At 35.8% G+C, this 14,264-nt stretch overlaps 1 protein-coding gene across 3 annotated transcripts in view; it reads right to left on the reverse strand.

Moving 5' to 3' along the window:
- The window catches only part of SCFD1 (sec1 family domain containing 1), a 144,575-nt gene that overhangs the window by 46,214 nt on the left and 84,097 nt on the right, over nucleotides 1–14,264 (reverse strand). For all 3 annotated transcript variants that reach the window (XM_019924096.3, XM_073800592.1, XM_033851218.2), the window contains one exon: nucleotides 7,247–7,343. In XM_019924096.3, coding sequence (XP_019779655.3) covers nucleotides 7,247–7,343 — 97 coding nt within the window. The remainder of the gene's footprint in view (nucleotides 1–7,246; nucleotides 7,344–14,264) is intronic.

Raw genomic sequence — 14,264 nt, forward strand, 5'->3', positions numbered from 1 at the left:
CCTGTGCACCTCAGGCCACCGCCCTGTCCCTCCGGCAGCTCCAGGTCCCCATGGCCACACCAGCCAGGCGGTTCCAGGGATGTGGATGTCCGTGTCTTTGGGGGACCATTACTCTTTGCCTGCCACATGCCGTGTGGCTGACAGGGTCTTGGTGCTCTGGTGGGGTGTCAGGCCTGTGCCTCTGAGGTGGGAGAGCTGAGTTCAGGACACTGGTCCACCAGAGACCTCTCAGCTCCACGTAATATCAAACGGCGAAAGCTCTCCCAGAGATCTCTATCTCAACGCAAAGACCCAGCTCCACTCAACGACCAGCAAGCTACAGTGCTGGGCACCCTGTGCCAAACAACTAGCAAGACAGGAACACAACCCCACCCATTAGCAGAGAGGCTGCCTAAAATCATAATAAGGTCACAGACACCCGAAAACACATCACCGGACATGGTCCTGCTGACTAGAAAGACAAGATCCAGCTTCATCCACCAGAACACAGGCACTAGTCCTCTCCACCAGGAAGGCTACACAACGCACTGAACCAACTTTAGACACTGGGGGCAGACACCAAAAACAACGGGAACTACGAACCTACAGCCTGCGAAAAGGAGACCCCAAACACAGTAAGTTAAGCAAAATGAGAAGACAGAGAAACACACAGCAGATGAAGGAGCAAGGTAAAAACCCACCACACCAAACAAATGAAGAGGAAATAGGCAGTCTACATGAAAAAGAATTCAGAATAATGACTGTAAAGATGATCCAAAATCTCAGAAATAGAATGGAGAAATTACAAGAAACGTTTAACAAGGGCCTGGAAAAACTAAAGCACAAACAAACAATGATGAACAACACAACAAATACAATTAAAAATTCTCTAGAAGGAATCAATAGCAGAATAACTGAGGCAGAAGAACGGATAAGTGACCTGGAAGACAAAATAGTGGAAATAACTACTGCAAAGCAGAAAAAAGAAAAAAGAATGAAAAGAATTGAGGACACTCTCAGAGACCTCTGGGACAATATTAAATGCACCAACATTCGAATTATAGGGGTCCCAGAAGAAGAAAAGAAAAGCAAAGGAACTGAGACAATATTTGAAGAGATTATAGCTGAAAACTTCCCTAATATGGGAAAGTAAATACTCAATGAAGTCCAGGAAGCACAGAGAGTCCGATACAGGATAAATCCAAGGAGAAACAGGCTAAGGCACATATTAGTCAAACTATCAAAAATTAAGTACAAAGAAAAATATTAAGCAGCAAGGGAAAAGTAACAAATAACATACAAGGGAATCCCCATAAGGTTAACAGCTGAACTTTCAGCAGAAACTCTGCAAGCCAGAAGGGAGTGGCAGGACATATTTAAAGCGAAGAATGGGAAAAATCTACAACCAAGATTACTCTACCAAGCAAGGATCTCATTCATATGCGACGGAGAAATTAAAACCTTTACAGACAAGCAAAAGATAAGAGAATTCTGCACCACCAAACCAGCTGTACAACAAATGCTAAAGGAACTTCTCTAGGCAGGAAACATAAGGGAAGGAAAAGATCTACAAAAACAAACCCAAAACAATTAAGAAAATGGTAATAGGAACATAAATATTGATAACTACCTTAAATGTAAATAGATTAAATGCTCCAACCAAAAGATACAACTGGCAGAACGGATACAAAAACAAGACCCGTATATATGCTGTCTACAAGTGACCCACTTCAGACCTAGGGACACATACAGACTGAAAGTGAGGGGATGGAAAAAGATATTCCATGCAAATGGAAATCAAAAGAAAGCTGGAGTAGCAATTCTCATATCAGACAAAATAGACTATAAAATAAAGACTAGACTATTAGAAGAGACAAAGAAGGACACTATATAATGATCAAGGGATCAATCCAAGAAGAAGATATAAGAATTGGAAATATTTATGCACCCAACATAGGAGAACCTCAATACATAAGGCAAATGCTAATAACCATAAAAGGGGAAATCAACAGTAACACAATCACAGTAGGGGACTTTAACACCCCACTTTCTCCAATGGACAGATCATCCAAAATGAAAATAAATAAGGAAACACAAGCTTTAAATGATACATTAAACAAAATGGACTTCATTGATATTTATAGGACATTCCATCCAAAAAAACAACACAATACACTTTCTTCTCAAGTGCTCATGGAACATTCTCCAGGAGAGATCATATCTTGGGTCACAAATCAAGGCTTGGTAAATTTAAGAAAACTGAAATTGTCTCAAGTATCTTTTCCGACCACAATGCTATGAGACTAGATATCAATTACAGGAAAAAAACTGTAAAAAACATAAACACACCAGGCTAAACAATACATTAGTAAATAACCAAGAGATCACTGAAGAAATCAAAGACGAAATCAAAAAATACCTAGAAACAAATGACAATGAAAACACAATGATCCAAAATCTATGGGATGCAGCAAAAGCAGTTCTAAGAGGGAAGTTTTTAGCAATACAATCCTACCTCAAGAAACAAGAAACATCTCGAATAAACAACCTAACCTTACACCTAAAGCAATTAGAGAAAGAAGAACAAAAACCCCCCAAAGTTAGCAGAAGGAAAGAAATCATAAAGATGAGATCAGAAATAAATGAAAAAGAAATGAAGGAAATGATAGCAAAGATCAATAAAACTAAAAGCTGGTTCTTTGAGAAAATAAAGTTGACAAACCATTAGCCAGACTCATCAAGAAAAAAAGGGAGAGGACTCAAATCAGTACAGTTAGAAATGAAAAAGGAGAGGTAACAACTGACATTGCAGAAATACAAAGGATCACAAGAGATTACTACAAGCAACTCTATGCCAATAAAATGAACAATGTGGAAAAATGGACAAATTCTTAGAAAAGCACAACCTTCCAAGACTGAACCAGGAAGAAGTAGAAAATGTAAACAGACCAACCACAAGCACTGAAATTGAGACTGTGATTAAATATCTTCCAAAAAACAAAAGCCCAGGACCAGATGGATTCACAGGCAAATTCTATCAAACATTTAGAGAAGAGCTAACACCTATCCTTCTCAAACTCTTCCAAAATATAGCAGAGGGAGGAACACTCCCAAACTCACTCTACAAGGTCACCATAACGCTGATACCAAAACCAGACAAAGATGTCACAAAGAAAGAAAACTACAGGCCAATATCACTGATGAACATAGATGCAAAAATCCTCAACAAAATACTAGCAAACAGAATCCAACACCACATTAACAGGATCATATACCATGATCAAGTGGGGTTTATCCCAGGAATGCAAGGATTCTTCAATATACACAAATCAATCAATGTGATATACCATAATAACAAATTGAAGAATAAAAACCATATGATCATCTCAATAGATGCAGAAAAAGCTTTCAACAAAATTCAACACCCATTTATGATAAAAACCCTCCAGGTAGTAGGCATAGAGGGAAATTACCTCAACATAATAAAGGCCATATATGACAAACGGACAGCCAACATCGCTCACAATGATGAAAAATTGAAACCATTTCCTCTAAGATCAGGAACAAAACAAGGTTGTCCACTCTCACCACTATTATTCAACATAGTTTTGGAAGTTTTAGCCACGGCAATCAGAGAAGAAAAGGAAATAAAAGGAATCCAAATTGGAAAAGAAGAAGTAAAGCTGTCACTGTTTACAGATGACATGATACTATACATAGAGAATCCTAAAGATGCTACCAAAAAACTACTAGAGGTCACCAATGAATTTGGTAAAGCAGCAGGATACAAAATTAATGCACAGAAATCTCTTGCATTCCTACACACTAGTGATGAAAAATCTGAAAGAGAAATTAAGGAAACACTCTCATTTACCATTGCAACAAAAAGAATAAAACACCCAGGAATAAACCTACTTAAGGAGACAAAAGACCTGTATGCAGAAAACTATGAGACACTGATGAAAGAAATTAAAGATGATACAAACAGAGAGAAAGATATACCATGTTCTTGGATTGGAAGAATCAACATTGTGAAAATGAGTGTACTACCCACAGCAATCTACAGATTCAATGCAATCCCTATTAAACTACCAATGGCATTTTTCACAGAACTACAACAAAAAGTTGCACAATTTGTTTGGAAACGCAAAAGACCCTGAATAGCCAAAGCAATCTTGAGAAAGAAAAACAGAGCTGGAGGAATCAGGCTCCCAGACTTCAGACTACAATACAAAGGTACAGTAATCAAGACAATATGGTACTGGCACAAAAACAGAAATATAGATCAACAGAGCAGGATAGAAAGCACAGAGATAAACCCACGCTCCTATGGTCACCTTCTTTGTTTCTTTTTTTTTTTTTTGCAGTACGCGGGCCTCTCACTGTTGTGGCCTCTCCCGTTGCGGACCACAGGCTCCAGACGCACAGGCTCAGCAGCCATGGCTCATGGGCCTAGCCACTCCATGGCATGTGGGATCTTCCCAGACCGGGGCACGAACCCGTGTCCCCTGCATCGGCAGGCGGACTCTCAACCACTGTGCCATCAGGGAAGCCCTGGTCACCTTATTTTTGATAAAGGAGGCAAGAATATACAATGGAGAAAAGACAGCATCTTCATAAAGTGGTGCTGGGAAACCTGGACAGCTACATGTAAAAAAATGAAGTTAGAGCACTCCCGAACACCATACACAAAAATAAACTTAAAACGGATTAAAACCCTAAATGTAAGACCAGATACTATAAAACTCCTAGAGAAAAAAACATAGGCAGAACACTCTATGAGATAAATCACAGCAAGATCTTTTTAGACCCACCTCCTAGAGGAATGGAAATAAAAACAAAACAAAAAAAAACCAAATGGGACCTAATGAACCTTAAAACCTTTTGCACAGCACAGGAAACCATAAACAAGACCAAAAGACAACCCTCAGAATGGGAGAAAATATTTGCAATTGAAGCAACTGACAAAGGATTAATCTCCAAAATTTACAAGCAGGTCAATATCAAAAACACAAACAACCCAATCCAAAAATGGGCAGAAGATCTACATAGACATTTCTCCAAACAAGATATACAGATTGCCAACAAACACATGAAAGGCTGCTTAACACTACTAATCATTAGAGAAATGAAAGTCAAAACTACAATGAGGTATCACCTCACACCAGTCAGAATGGCCATGATCAAAAAATCTACAAACAATAAATGCTGGAGAGGGTGTGGAAAAAAGGGAACCCTCTTGCACTGTTGGTGGGAATGTAAATTGATACAGCCACTATGGAGAACAGTATGGTGGTTCCTTAAAAAACTAAAAACAGAACTACTATACGACCCAGCAATCCCACTACTGGACACATACCCTGGGAAAACCATAATTCAAAAAGAGTCATGGACAAGCCTCTTATATATCCTCATCCACCAGAGGGCAGACAGCAGAAGTAAGAAGAACTACAATCCTGCAGCCTGTGGAACAAAAACCACATTCACCGAAAGATAGGCAAGATGAAAAGGCAGAGGGCTATGTACCAGATGAAGGAACAAGATAAAACACCAGAAAAACAACTAAATGAAATGGAGATAGGCAATCTTCCAGAAAAAGAATTCAGAATAATGACAGTGAAGATGATCCAGGACCTCAGAAAAAGAATGGAGGCAAAGATCGAGAAGATGCAAGAAATCATCCAAGAAACAAAAGCCAGACGGCTTCACAGGTGAATTCTATCAAATATTTAGAGAAGAGCTAACACCCATCCTTCTCACACTCTTCCAAAAAATTGCAGAGGAAGGAACTCCCAAACTCATTCTACAAGGCCACCATCACCCTGATACCAAAACCAGACAAAGATACTACAAAAAAAGAAAATTACAGACCAATATCACTGATGAATATAGATGCAAAAATCCTCAACAAAATACTAGCAAACAGAATCCAACAACACATTAAAAGGATCATACACCATGATCAAGTGGGATTTATCCCAGGGATGCAAAGATTCTTCAATATACGCAAATCATCAATGTGATACACCATATTAACAAATTGAGGAAGAAAAACCATATGATCATCTCAATAGATGTAGAAAAAGCTTTTGACAAAATTCAACACCCATTTATGATAAAAACTCTCCAGAAAGTGGGCATAGAGGGAAACTACCTCAACATAATAAAGGCCATATATGAAAAAAAAAAAAAAAAGTCATGTACCACCATGTTCATTGCAGCTCTACTTACAATAGCCAGGACGTGGAAGCAACCTAAGTGTCCATCAACAGATGAATGGATAAAGAAGATGTGGCACATATACACAATGGAATATTAGCCATAAAAAGAAATGAAACTGAGTTATCTGTAGTGAGGTGGAGGGACCTAGAGACTGTCATACAGAGTGAAGTAAGTCAGAAAGAGAAAAATAAATACTGTATGCTAACACATATATATGGAATCTAAAAAAAAAAAAACGTTCTGAAGAACCTAGAGGCAGGACAGGAATAAAGACGCAGACGTAGAGAATGGACTTGAGGACACGGGGTGGGGGAAGGGTAAGCTGGGAGAAAGTGAGAGAGTGGCATGGACTTATGTATACTAACCAATGTAAAGTAGATAGTTATTGGGAAGCAGCCGCATAGCACAGGGAGATGAGCTCAGTGCTTTGTGACCACCTAGAGGGGTGGGATAGGGAAGGTGGGAGGGAGACGCAAGGGGGAGGAGATATGGGGATATATGTATATGTACAGCTGATTCATTTTGTTATAAAGCAGAAACTAACACACCATTGTAAAGCAATTATACTCCAATAAAGGTGTTTAAAAAAAAGTGAATTCTCTAAATATTTAAAACAAAATTCAGTTTTAGATACATCGTTTTAGGAAACTCTTTAGGGTGAAACCAAAGTAATTAGAAACTGCATCACTTAGAGATGCTGGCTTTGAATATTTTACCTTCAAGTCTTCCTGGAGCCAGCAGAAACTGAGCTTCAAATGTATCACTTTAAACAATGAATATAAAAAGTGCTTAAATACCTCCCTCTCCCCAAAAAAGCACTTACATACCATCAAAGAAAAGTTCAATAAAATAAAATGTAAATGATTTTTCTACCTTAGTAACTGCTATGCTACAAATTTCTCAACAGGAAATAGCTCATTTAATTATCTCATTAATAGCAAAGATTGTGAGAAAAACAATGATTCTATTCAGATTTTACTCATATTGAAAATGCTGGATTCATCAGAAGTAAAACTTACATTAACCTCAAATTCATGGTACATACCATCAGGGTCTGATATTATATCTAGAAGCGATTTATCCAGAGTAGTTTTGCTCATTATTTTTTCTTCATATTCAAAATATACATCCAATTTTCTTGCCTGTTTCAAAATAAGTGTCTGATTAGAATACATCAAGTAATAAAAACATACTAAAGGACCCTCAGCTTACAAGTTTCTATGATCAATTTGAAAAACAAATGTTCATTTCCTAGTAGAATTTAAAGTTTCTTACTTTTGACATTGTTAATATAAAAAAAAGATAGATTGACTATTATATTTATCATATTTTACTTATAAATTCAGAACTAACTCTGCATGTCATATATTAGCAAAGACAAAAAACCACACAAATCTCAATTATTGTATTAATTAGTAACTAGCATACAAATAACACTGTATTCCATGCAAATTAATATCAAGTGGTCGTGCTACGTTTACTTTTTTAGTGAGTAAATTCAGATATTTTCATCTTAACCAGAAAGTTACCCTAATTATTTTCAATGGTTTTTAAATAAAATATTTTCCTACTTAATACTTTGAAGTTTAGATAATGGAAAAGTAGTCAAACTTAGTTTTTCTGTATGGCAGCTTTTCTAATTTAAAATTCATTGATTAAAATTATCCAAATGAAATTAACATGTTAGGATAATCCGAGGTAAATAAAAATTACTGAGTATCTATTAAATTATGCTTCAAATAAGACAAGAGAGAAAAGAACATGCTTTACTACTGAAGGTATTACCAATCTAAGTAGAAACCATTCATGAAATAAATGAGAATACTTATGAGATACCAACAAAGAACCAAAATGTAAATATAGAATATAAATAAATATATTAAGTTCAGATGATAGAATGAAATAATTAACCAATTGTGGAGAAGGAAGCGATGAGTTCTGAATTGTTTTGAAAGTGGTTTGGGGACATGGATAGACAGAGTTCATTTCAGTTAAAGGGATCATACCAAGGCATAATCAGAGTGGACAGATCTGAGTGGCAGACTCAGGAGTGATTTCATATATGAGGCAACAGGCAATCAACCAGAGTCCCTCAATCCCACTCCCCTGCAGTGGCACACAAGGCCAGAGCTTTAAACAGATGAAATATTCCGTTTGAAAATCCAAACAACATGAAAAGGTAAATACATTGAGACCTGTCTTCACTCCTGTCCTTTTCCACCCAATTTCCACCTGCTTCTTTGGATATTCTTTATTTCTCCTATAGTTTTTCACTTTCTCTATGCAAATAGTATCTATACCCTAAGATCCCTCTGCTTTCTGCCACAAAAGGTAATATACTATACTCTTCTGTCCCTTGTTTTCACTCGATATAACCAGTACATGGAGAACTTCCTTATTAGTGAAGTCTAGATAAGAGTTAATAAACTCTGTCAGAGTTTTCCTTTTTATAAATGGCTCTTCATACTCTTCAGATTCCCTGATACAGGAACCATTTTAACTACTGTATAAAGCTACTTTGAATAACGAAGTAGATGAGAGGTAAAGTCCTAGGAATGGGAAAATGTAATATCAAAAATGAACAAAAGAAATAGAAAGGAGATCCTAAGAAAGAGAAAATGGTGGTGACTGTGTGAATGGAAAGGAAGAGACAGATACTTAATAATTAACATGAGAATGTATATGGGAAGGAAGCTAGTGAAAAAAGTCAAAGATAACTCCTGGGGAACTAGGATAATAGTAGTAGGAACTATGTTAACATAAATATTAGATTGGGAAAGGCTAATTATCTGTAGAGTAAAGCTAGGAATGGAAGGGGGAAGGTGATAAAATAAGGTGTTAGGCTGACTTTTGGGCCCTCACAATCTGCTCCAGCCAACTTTTCTGTTTCATCACTATTCACTAGGTTCAGTTCCCTCTAGTCACATCAATTAACTCACTGACTTTCATTAAACGTAATGTATGCTTTTAATCCTCAAGGATTAGGCTTGGGTTATATACTCTTAGCTTTTTTAGAATGTATTTCTCCTCCATTACCTGCCCAGTGAATTCTACTCATTTTTCAAGGTCCAGCCTCTTTGCAGCGTCTCTGTAACTCTTCAGTCTCTGTTCTTTCCCTTTCCTGCCCCTCCCCCAATCTTCTTCACTGGGAGAATTTATTAATCCCTTAAGTGTGTACTGACAGCACTCTGTACACTTCTCCATAATAATAGTCACACCACATTACTGTCTTTGGTTTACCTGTTACTCTTCTAAAACTGTGAACTCCTTAAAGTGTGTCTAATTAATTGTTTAACCCTAGGAGTCTAACACAGCACCTGGCTCATAACAAGTACTTGATAAAATATTTGTTGAATGTCTAAGCTAAGATCAGGATATACAGATCAAGTACTCATCTTTAAAAGTTATAAAAGTAGATAAATGAACTTCTAGAAGTGAAAACTGTAAAGAATCAAGTCTTTAGTGACTTAATACATAAAATTAAGTAGGCTAAATGCCATAATGGAATCTAATGTCTGTACCTACATAAATCAATGAAGAAACATGGTTCACTGACTTATGGAGGTACAGACATTAGATTCATTTTGCTCTTCTTGATGTGTTAACTTACCCCTAGTTTAACTTCTAATTAACAATGGAAACAATTCAAAAACAAGTTAATTCGACTGCTAATGGGTAGAGTTTCTTTTGAAGGTGATGATAATGTTCTAAAATTGCATTGTGATTATGGCTGCATAACTCTGTGAATATACTAAAAACCACTAAATTGTACACTTTAAATAGGTGAATTGTATGGTATGTGAATTATATCTCAATAAAGGAGTTAAAGAAAAACAACATAGCATTTCAATATACTGATTGGAAGGGAGCCTCATGTGGGAGAGAAAGGAGTGGAGATTTTCTAACCTACATGAAAGAACTAGTATCTGTTCAGTATCTATTATGTGCAAGGCACTTTACTTACAGCTGTGGCTTTCAAACATTTTTTTTTTTTTTTTTTTTTTTTTGCGGTATGCGGGCCTCTCACTGTTGTGGCCTCTCCCGTCGTGGAGCACAGGCTCTGGACGCACAGGCTCAGCGGCCATGGCTCACGGGCCTAGTCGCTCCGCGGCATGTGGGATCTTCCCGGACCAGGGCACGAACCCGTGTCCCCTGCATCGGCAGGCAGACTCTCAACCACTGTGCCACCAGGGAAGCCCTCAAATGTTTTTAAACAGAGAACCTCAGGACCCTCTTTCTCAAACCAAATCTTCTGTAGAACCCTAAACATAAAGATACAAGTGACCCATTAAATGTCTCTATTGAGCTCTAGGGTACCAGAGAACAGTGTTTAAAAACTACAAACTTAGACTATCTCATTTAATTCTCCAGATAACACTATGAGCTAGGAATTATTAGTTCCGTTTTAAAGATGAAGAAACAGACACAAAGAAACATAAATTTATTCAAGGTTACCAGAGTAGAAGTAGTAGAGAGTTGAGATTCAAATCCAGGTCAGACTCCAATGTACACCACAGATAAAGAGTAGGGAAAATTACATTTTCCTCAAGAACAACTTATTGCTTCCTTTGTATATGCTTTATGGAAGAAAGTATATGTGTCAATTAGTATATATTTGGGGTTTTTTTGGTAATACACATAATTTACATATATGTGGTAAAAGGTTACTTTGTCCAGAGACATAATATCTATAGGTCGGTCCTTTTTCACTTTCTTGAAATAAGGGAAAATACTAAGAGAAACAACTTCTGTCCCAAAGATCCATTATTCTTCTACAATATGGATTCAAAGGAGGACAAAAATTGGATAACAAGAGTTACATGGAAAATAGACAAATTAAAAATATAAAACAAAATAACAAGGTCAAGATAATAAACAGATTTTTGGTAGCTTCAATAAATATCAAGAATAAATTATCAAGAAGGGAATATTACAGAAAAATAAAGGACTATATATGGAATACAAATTATATCTAGTGAATATAAACTCTGAGAGCTATGAATTTCCTAAAAATCCCTTTAGAAGAGCTAAGAGAAGAATCTGATTTAAAAAAAAAAAATTCTAGTGTTTTTCTCCCAATTTCAGAGTTATCAGTGGACAATCAGCATGTTTTTCATTTCTCAGTGCACTGTGTCAACATTCACATCAAATTAACCACACATATATGCATTTTATATATATTATCCAACTAAATGTACTGAATTGTCATTTACCTGTAACTGTGTTTATAATTTTGTTAATTTGAAATAAAGTGTTATGTATATGTCTGTGGGTATGGCATTTTTTGACTGGTGACAGCCAATAGTCTACTGGGTTTAAAAAGAACAAAAGAAGGGACACTTCTAAAAACCCTCAAGTCATTCGGGATGTGTAAGTAGTATGCATTTCTTGCCTTTTGAGAACCCATTGCGTAGGAAGATTTATTGATGACCCATACAGGACATGAAAGGAATTCCTTTTTCCTTCCTACAACTGCGGGGGATTTTTTTCCTTCTCTTTTACCATTCCTCTGTTTATCCTAGCTACAGGCACCACCATTCTTGGACTCCCTATTCACTGCTAGCTACAGCCTCAGTCATAGACTGAGGTGATGACAAAGACTAGAGTGGTATTTCTTGGCCTTCCTTCTTCTCCAAGCGCCAGTTCTATTCCCTAGTCAGCAGTAAAAGTAAAGACAAGAAGGGATTAGACAGTTATTACTTCCTTTCACTACTAAGAATCCCAATATTCTTCTACCAGTACTTCTTACAGGACAGAGAGGGTATGATAAACTCTTCTTTGCTGCAACACAACATTTGAAACATTCCAGATTATGAATTAAATAGGGTTTGTAGGACAGGGACCTATCTGCCATGTTAATGTCTATAGGAAAGTATATCCTTAAGCTAAAATGAACTTAGAACTATACTTTTAGGATATAACCTAATCTGAAGTTGAAGATCCTTTATACTCTAGCCTTTTCTTGTTTCTACTTTCTTTTTTAAATGTGCAGTTCCTATCATCATTCAAGGCTGTTTTGGATAATTCTTCCTCCAGGTGAGTGGCCTCTGTATGCTGTATTATAATAGTCTGTGGTCTGTATGTCACTAGAGTATAAAGTCTAGATTATACTAAGCTATTTGTTCATTACTTTATGGCTTGTGCCCCGCAAGATGACTGGAATTCTCTAAAACTCAATTGCCTTTCATAATATAACACAATAGCATGTTAATATATTTTTAGTTATTTAGGTGTATTTTTTGCTGCATTTCATGCCAGTGGATTTATATGGGTTTGCTAACGTGAAAAATTATGTTGCACTAAAACTGGATGTTCCATGAAAATATTTAAGGTGTTCTATAGCACAGCTGGCTGAAAATATTTATTCTGGAACATTTGCTCATATGCCACAGTGACTTAGAAATCTTGAATAAAATTCATCATTATACTTCTACCTCACTTCTGTGCAGAGATGGGACAGTATACTGTCAAGGTGAGGAACCTGATTAGGATCTTCAATTTCTACAATAGGTTATCAACCTTACTAGTTAGTTATCTCATTTCCAAATATATGCATTTTTCTCTCTACCAAGAACACTGACTTTCTAGCATTCCGGGCCCAAATCAGAAGGTGTAACCTCAACTTCTCTGCTATCTAAATCCAGCCAATTTAAAAAAGTAATATTATTACATTATTTAAAGAATGCAAAATACTTCCACTTTAGATACTAAAAATTCTATTCTTAGTGTAAGAAAAAAAACACTAGAATGGTATAAACTTAGACTTTATTACATTGGTCACTCATAAAACTGCTCTCAATGAATTATATTTTAATATTATGCCCTTAACGTTCATTAAGTTGCCATGTAAAATCCATGACAGTAACTGATATTAAAATATTGCATTGTTACATCACTAAATTTACTCTAGATAATGCCCAATATGAACAATGTCTTTTGTAACACAATATTAAGGAACACTTTGCTTAGAATAAAAAACAAATTCTTTCTGAGAAAATTTTCAAGAATTTAATTGTATCTCTTTACTGTGGTTGCCAGAAAATTCAAAGCCAAACTTGAGAATTATAATTATAACTATATAGAAACAATTGTGAGTTTCTACTTCATGATTTTTGCTGTATGTGCTATTCGTGGAAGCTGACTTAAATCTGTTTTAGAATAAGAAAACAAGTTTATTTAATCTATAAATTTATCTTATATATTGACTCCTACTAAAAAATTTAAATTCTAACAAAAATGATCTATGTAATAAGAAATTTTAAATGTATATGAAATGATCTTCATAGATGACAAATATTAAAATACTAATATTAGCAACCTTATTATAATGAAATACAAAAAAGTGCTTTATCTATAATATTTCTGGAGAAAACAGAGGTTTATATGGCACCTGTAAACTATTATGTCTTATTTTATCATAACTCTCAGAAGCATTTAGTTTTATCTCACTAATGTGTTGAACTCTCAAAAGATATACCCAGGAAAAGAACAGCAAATTAAATACAAGTAAACAGAAGAAAAGAAATGATAAAAATCAGAGCAGAAATCAATGAAATTAAAAACAAGAAATCACTAGAGAAAAATCACTGGAACCAAAAGCTGGTTCTTTGAAATGATCAATCAAATTGGTAAACTTCTAGCCAGGTTAACTAAGAATAAAGAAGAGAAGACATAAATAGTATCAGAAATGAAAGAGGGGCCATCATTACTGATCCCATGACATTAAAAGGATAATAAAAATATTTTAAACAACTCTGTGCTCATAAACTTGATAACCTAGATGAAATGAACCAATTCCTTGAAAGACACAATCTATCAAAACTCACTTATGGAATGAATAGGCCTATATTATTAAAGAAATTGATCAATAATGAATAGCTTTCCAAAATAGAAAGCATCAGGTCTAGGTGAGTTACTAGTGAATTCTACCAAATATTTAAGAAAGAAATCATTCCAAATCTCTACAATCTCTTCCAGAAAATACAATGCAAACGAACTAGATGTTTTCTTGCTAAGATCAGGAACAAGGTAAAGATGTTCCCTCTCACACTCCTACTCAACCT

This window comes from Tursiops truncatus, chromosome 2 (assembly GCF_011762595.2).
Source record: "Tursiops truncatus isolate mTurTru1 chromosome 2, mTurTru1.mat.Y, whole genome shotgun sequence".
Classification (NCBI taxonomy): domain Eukaryota; kingdom Metazoa; phylum Chordata; class Mammalia; order Artiodactyla; family Delphinidae; genus Tursiops; species Tursiops truncatus.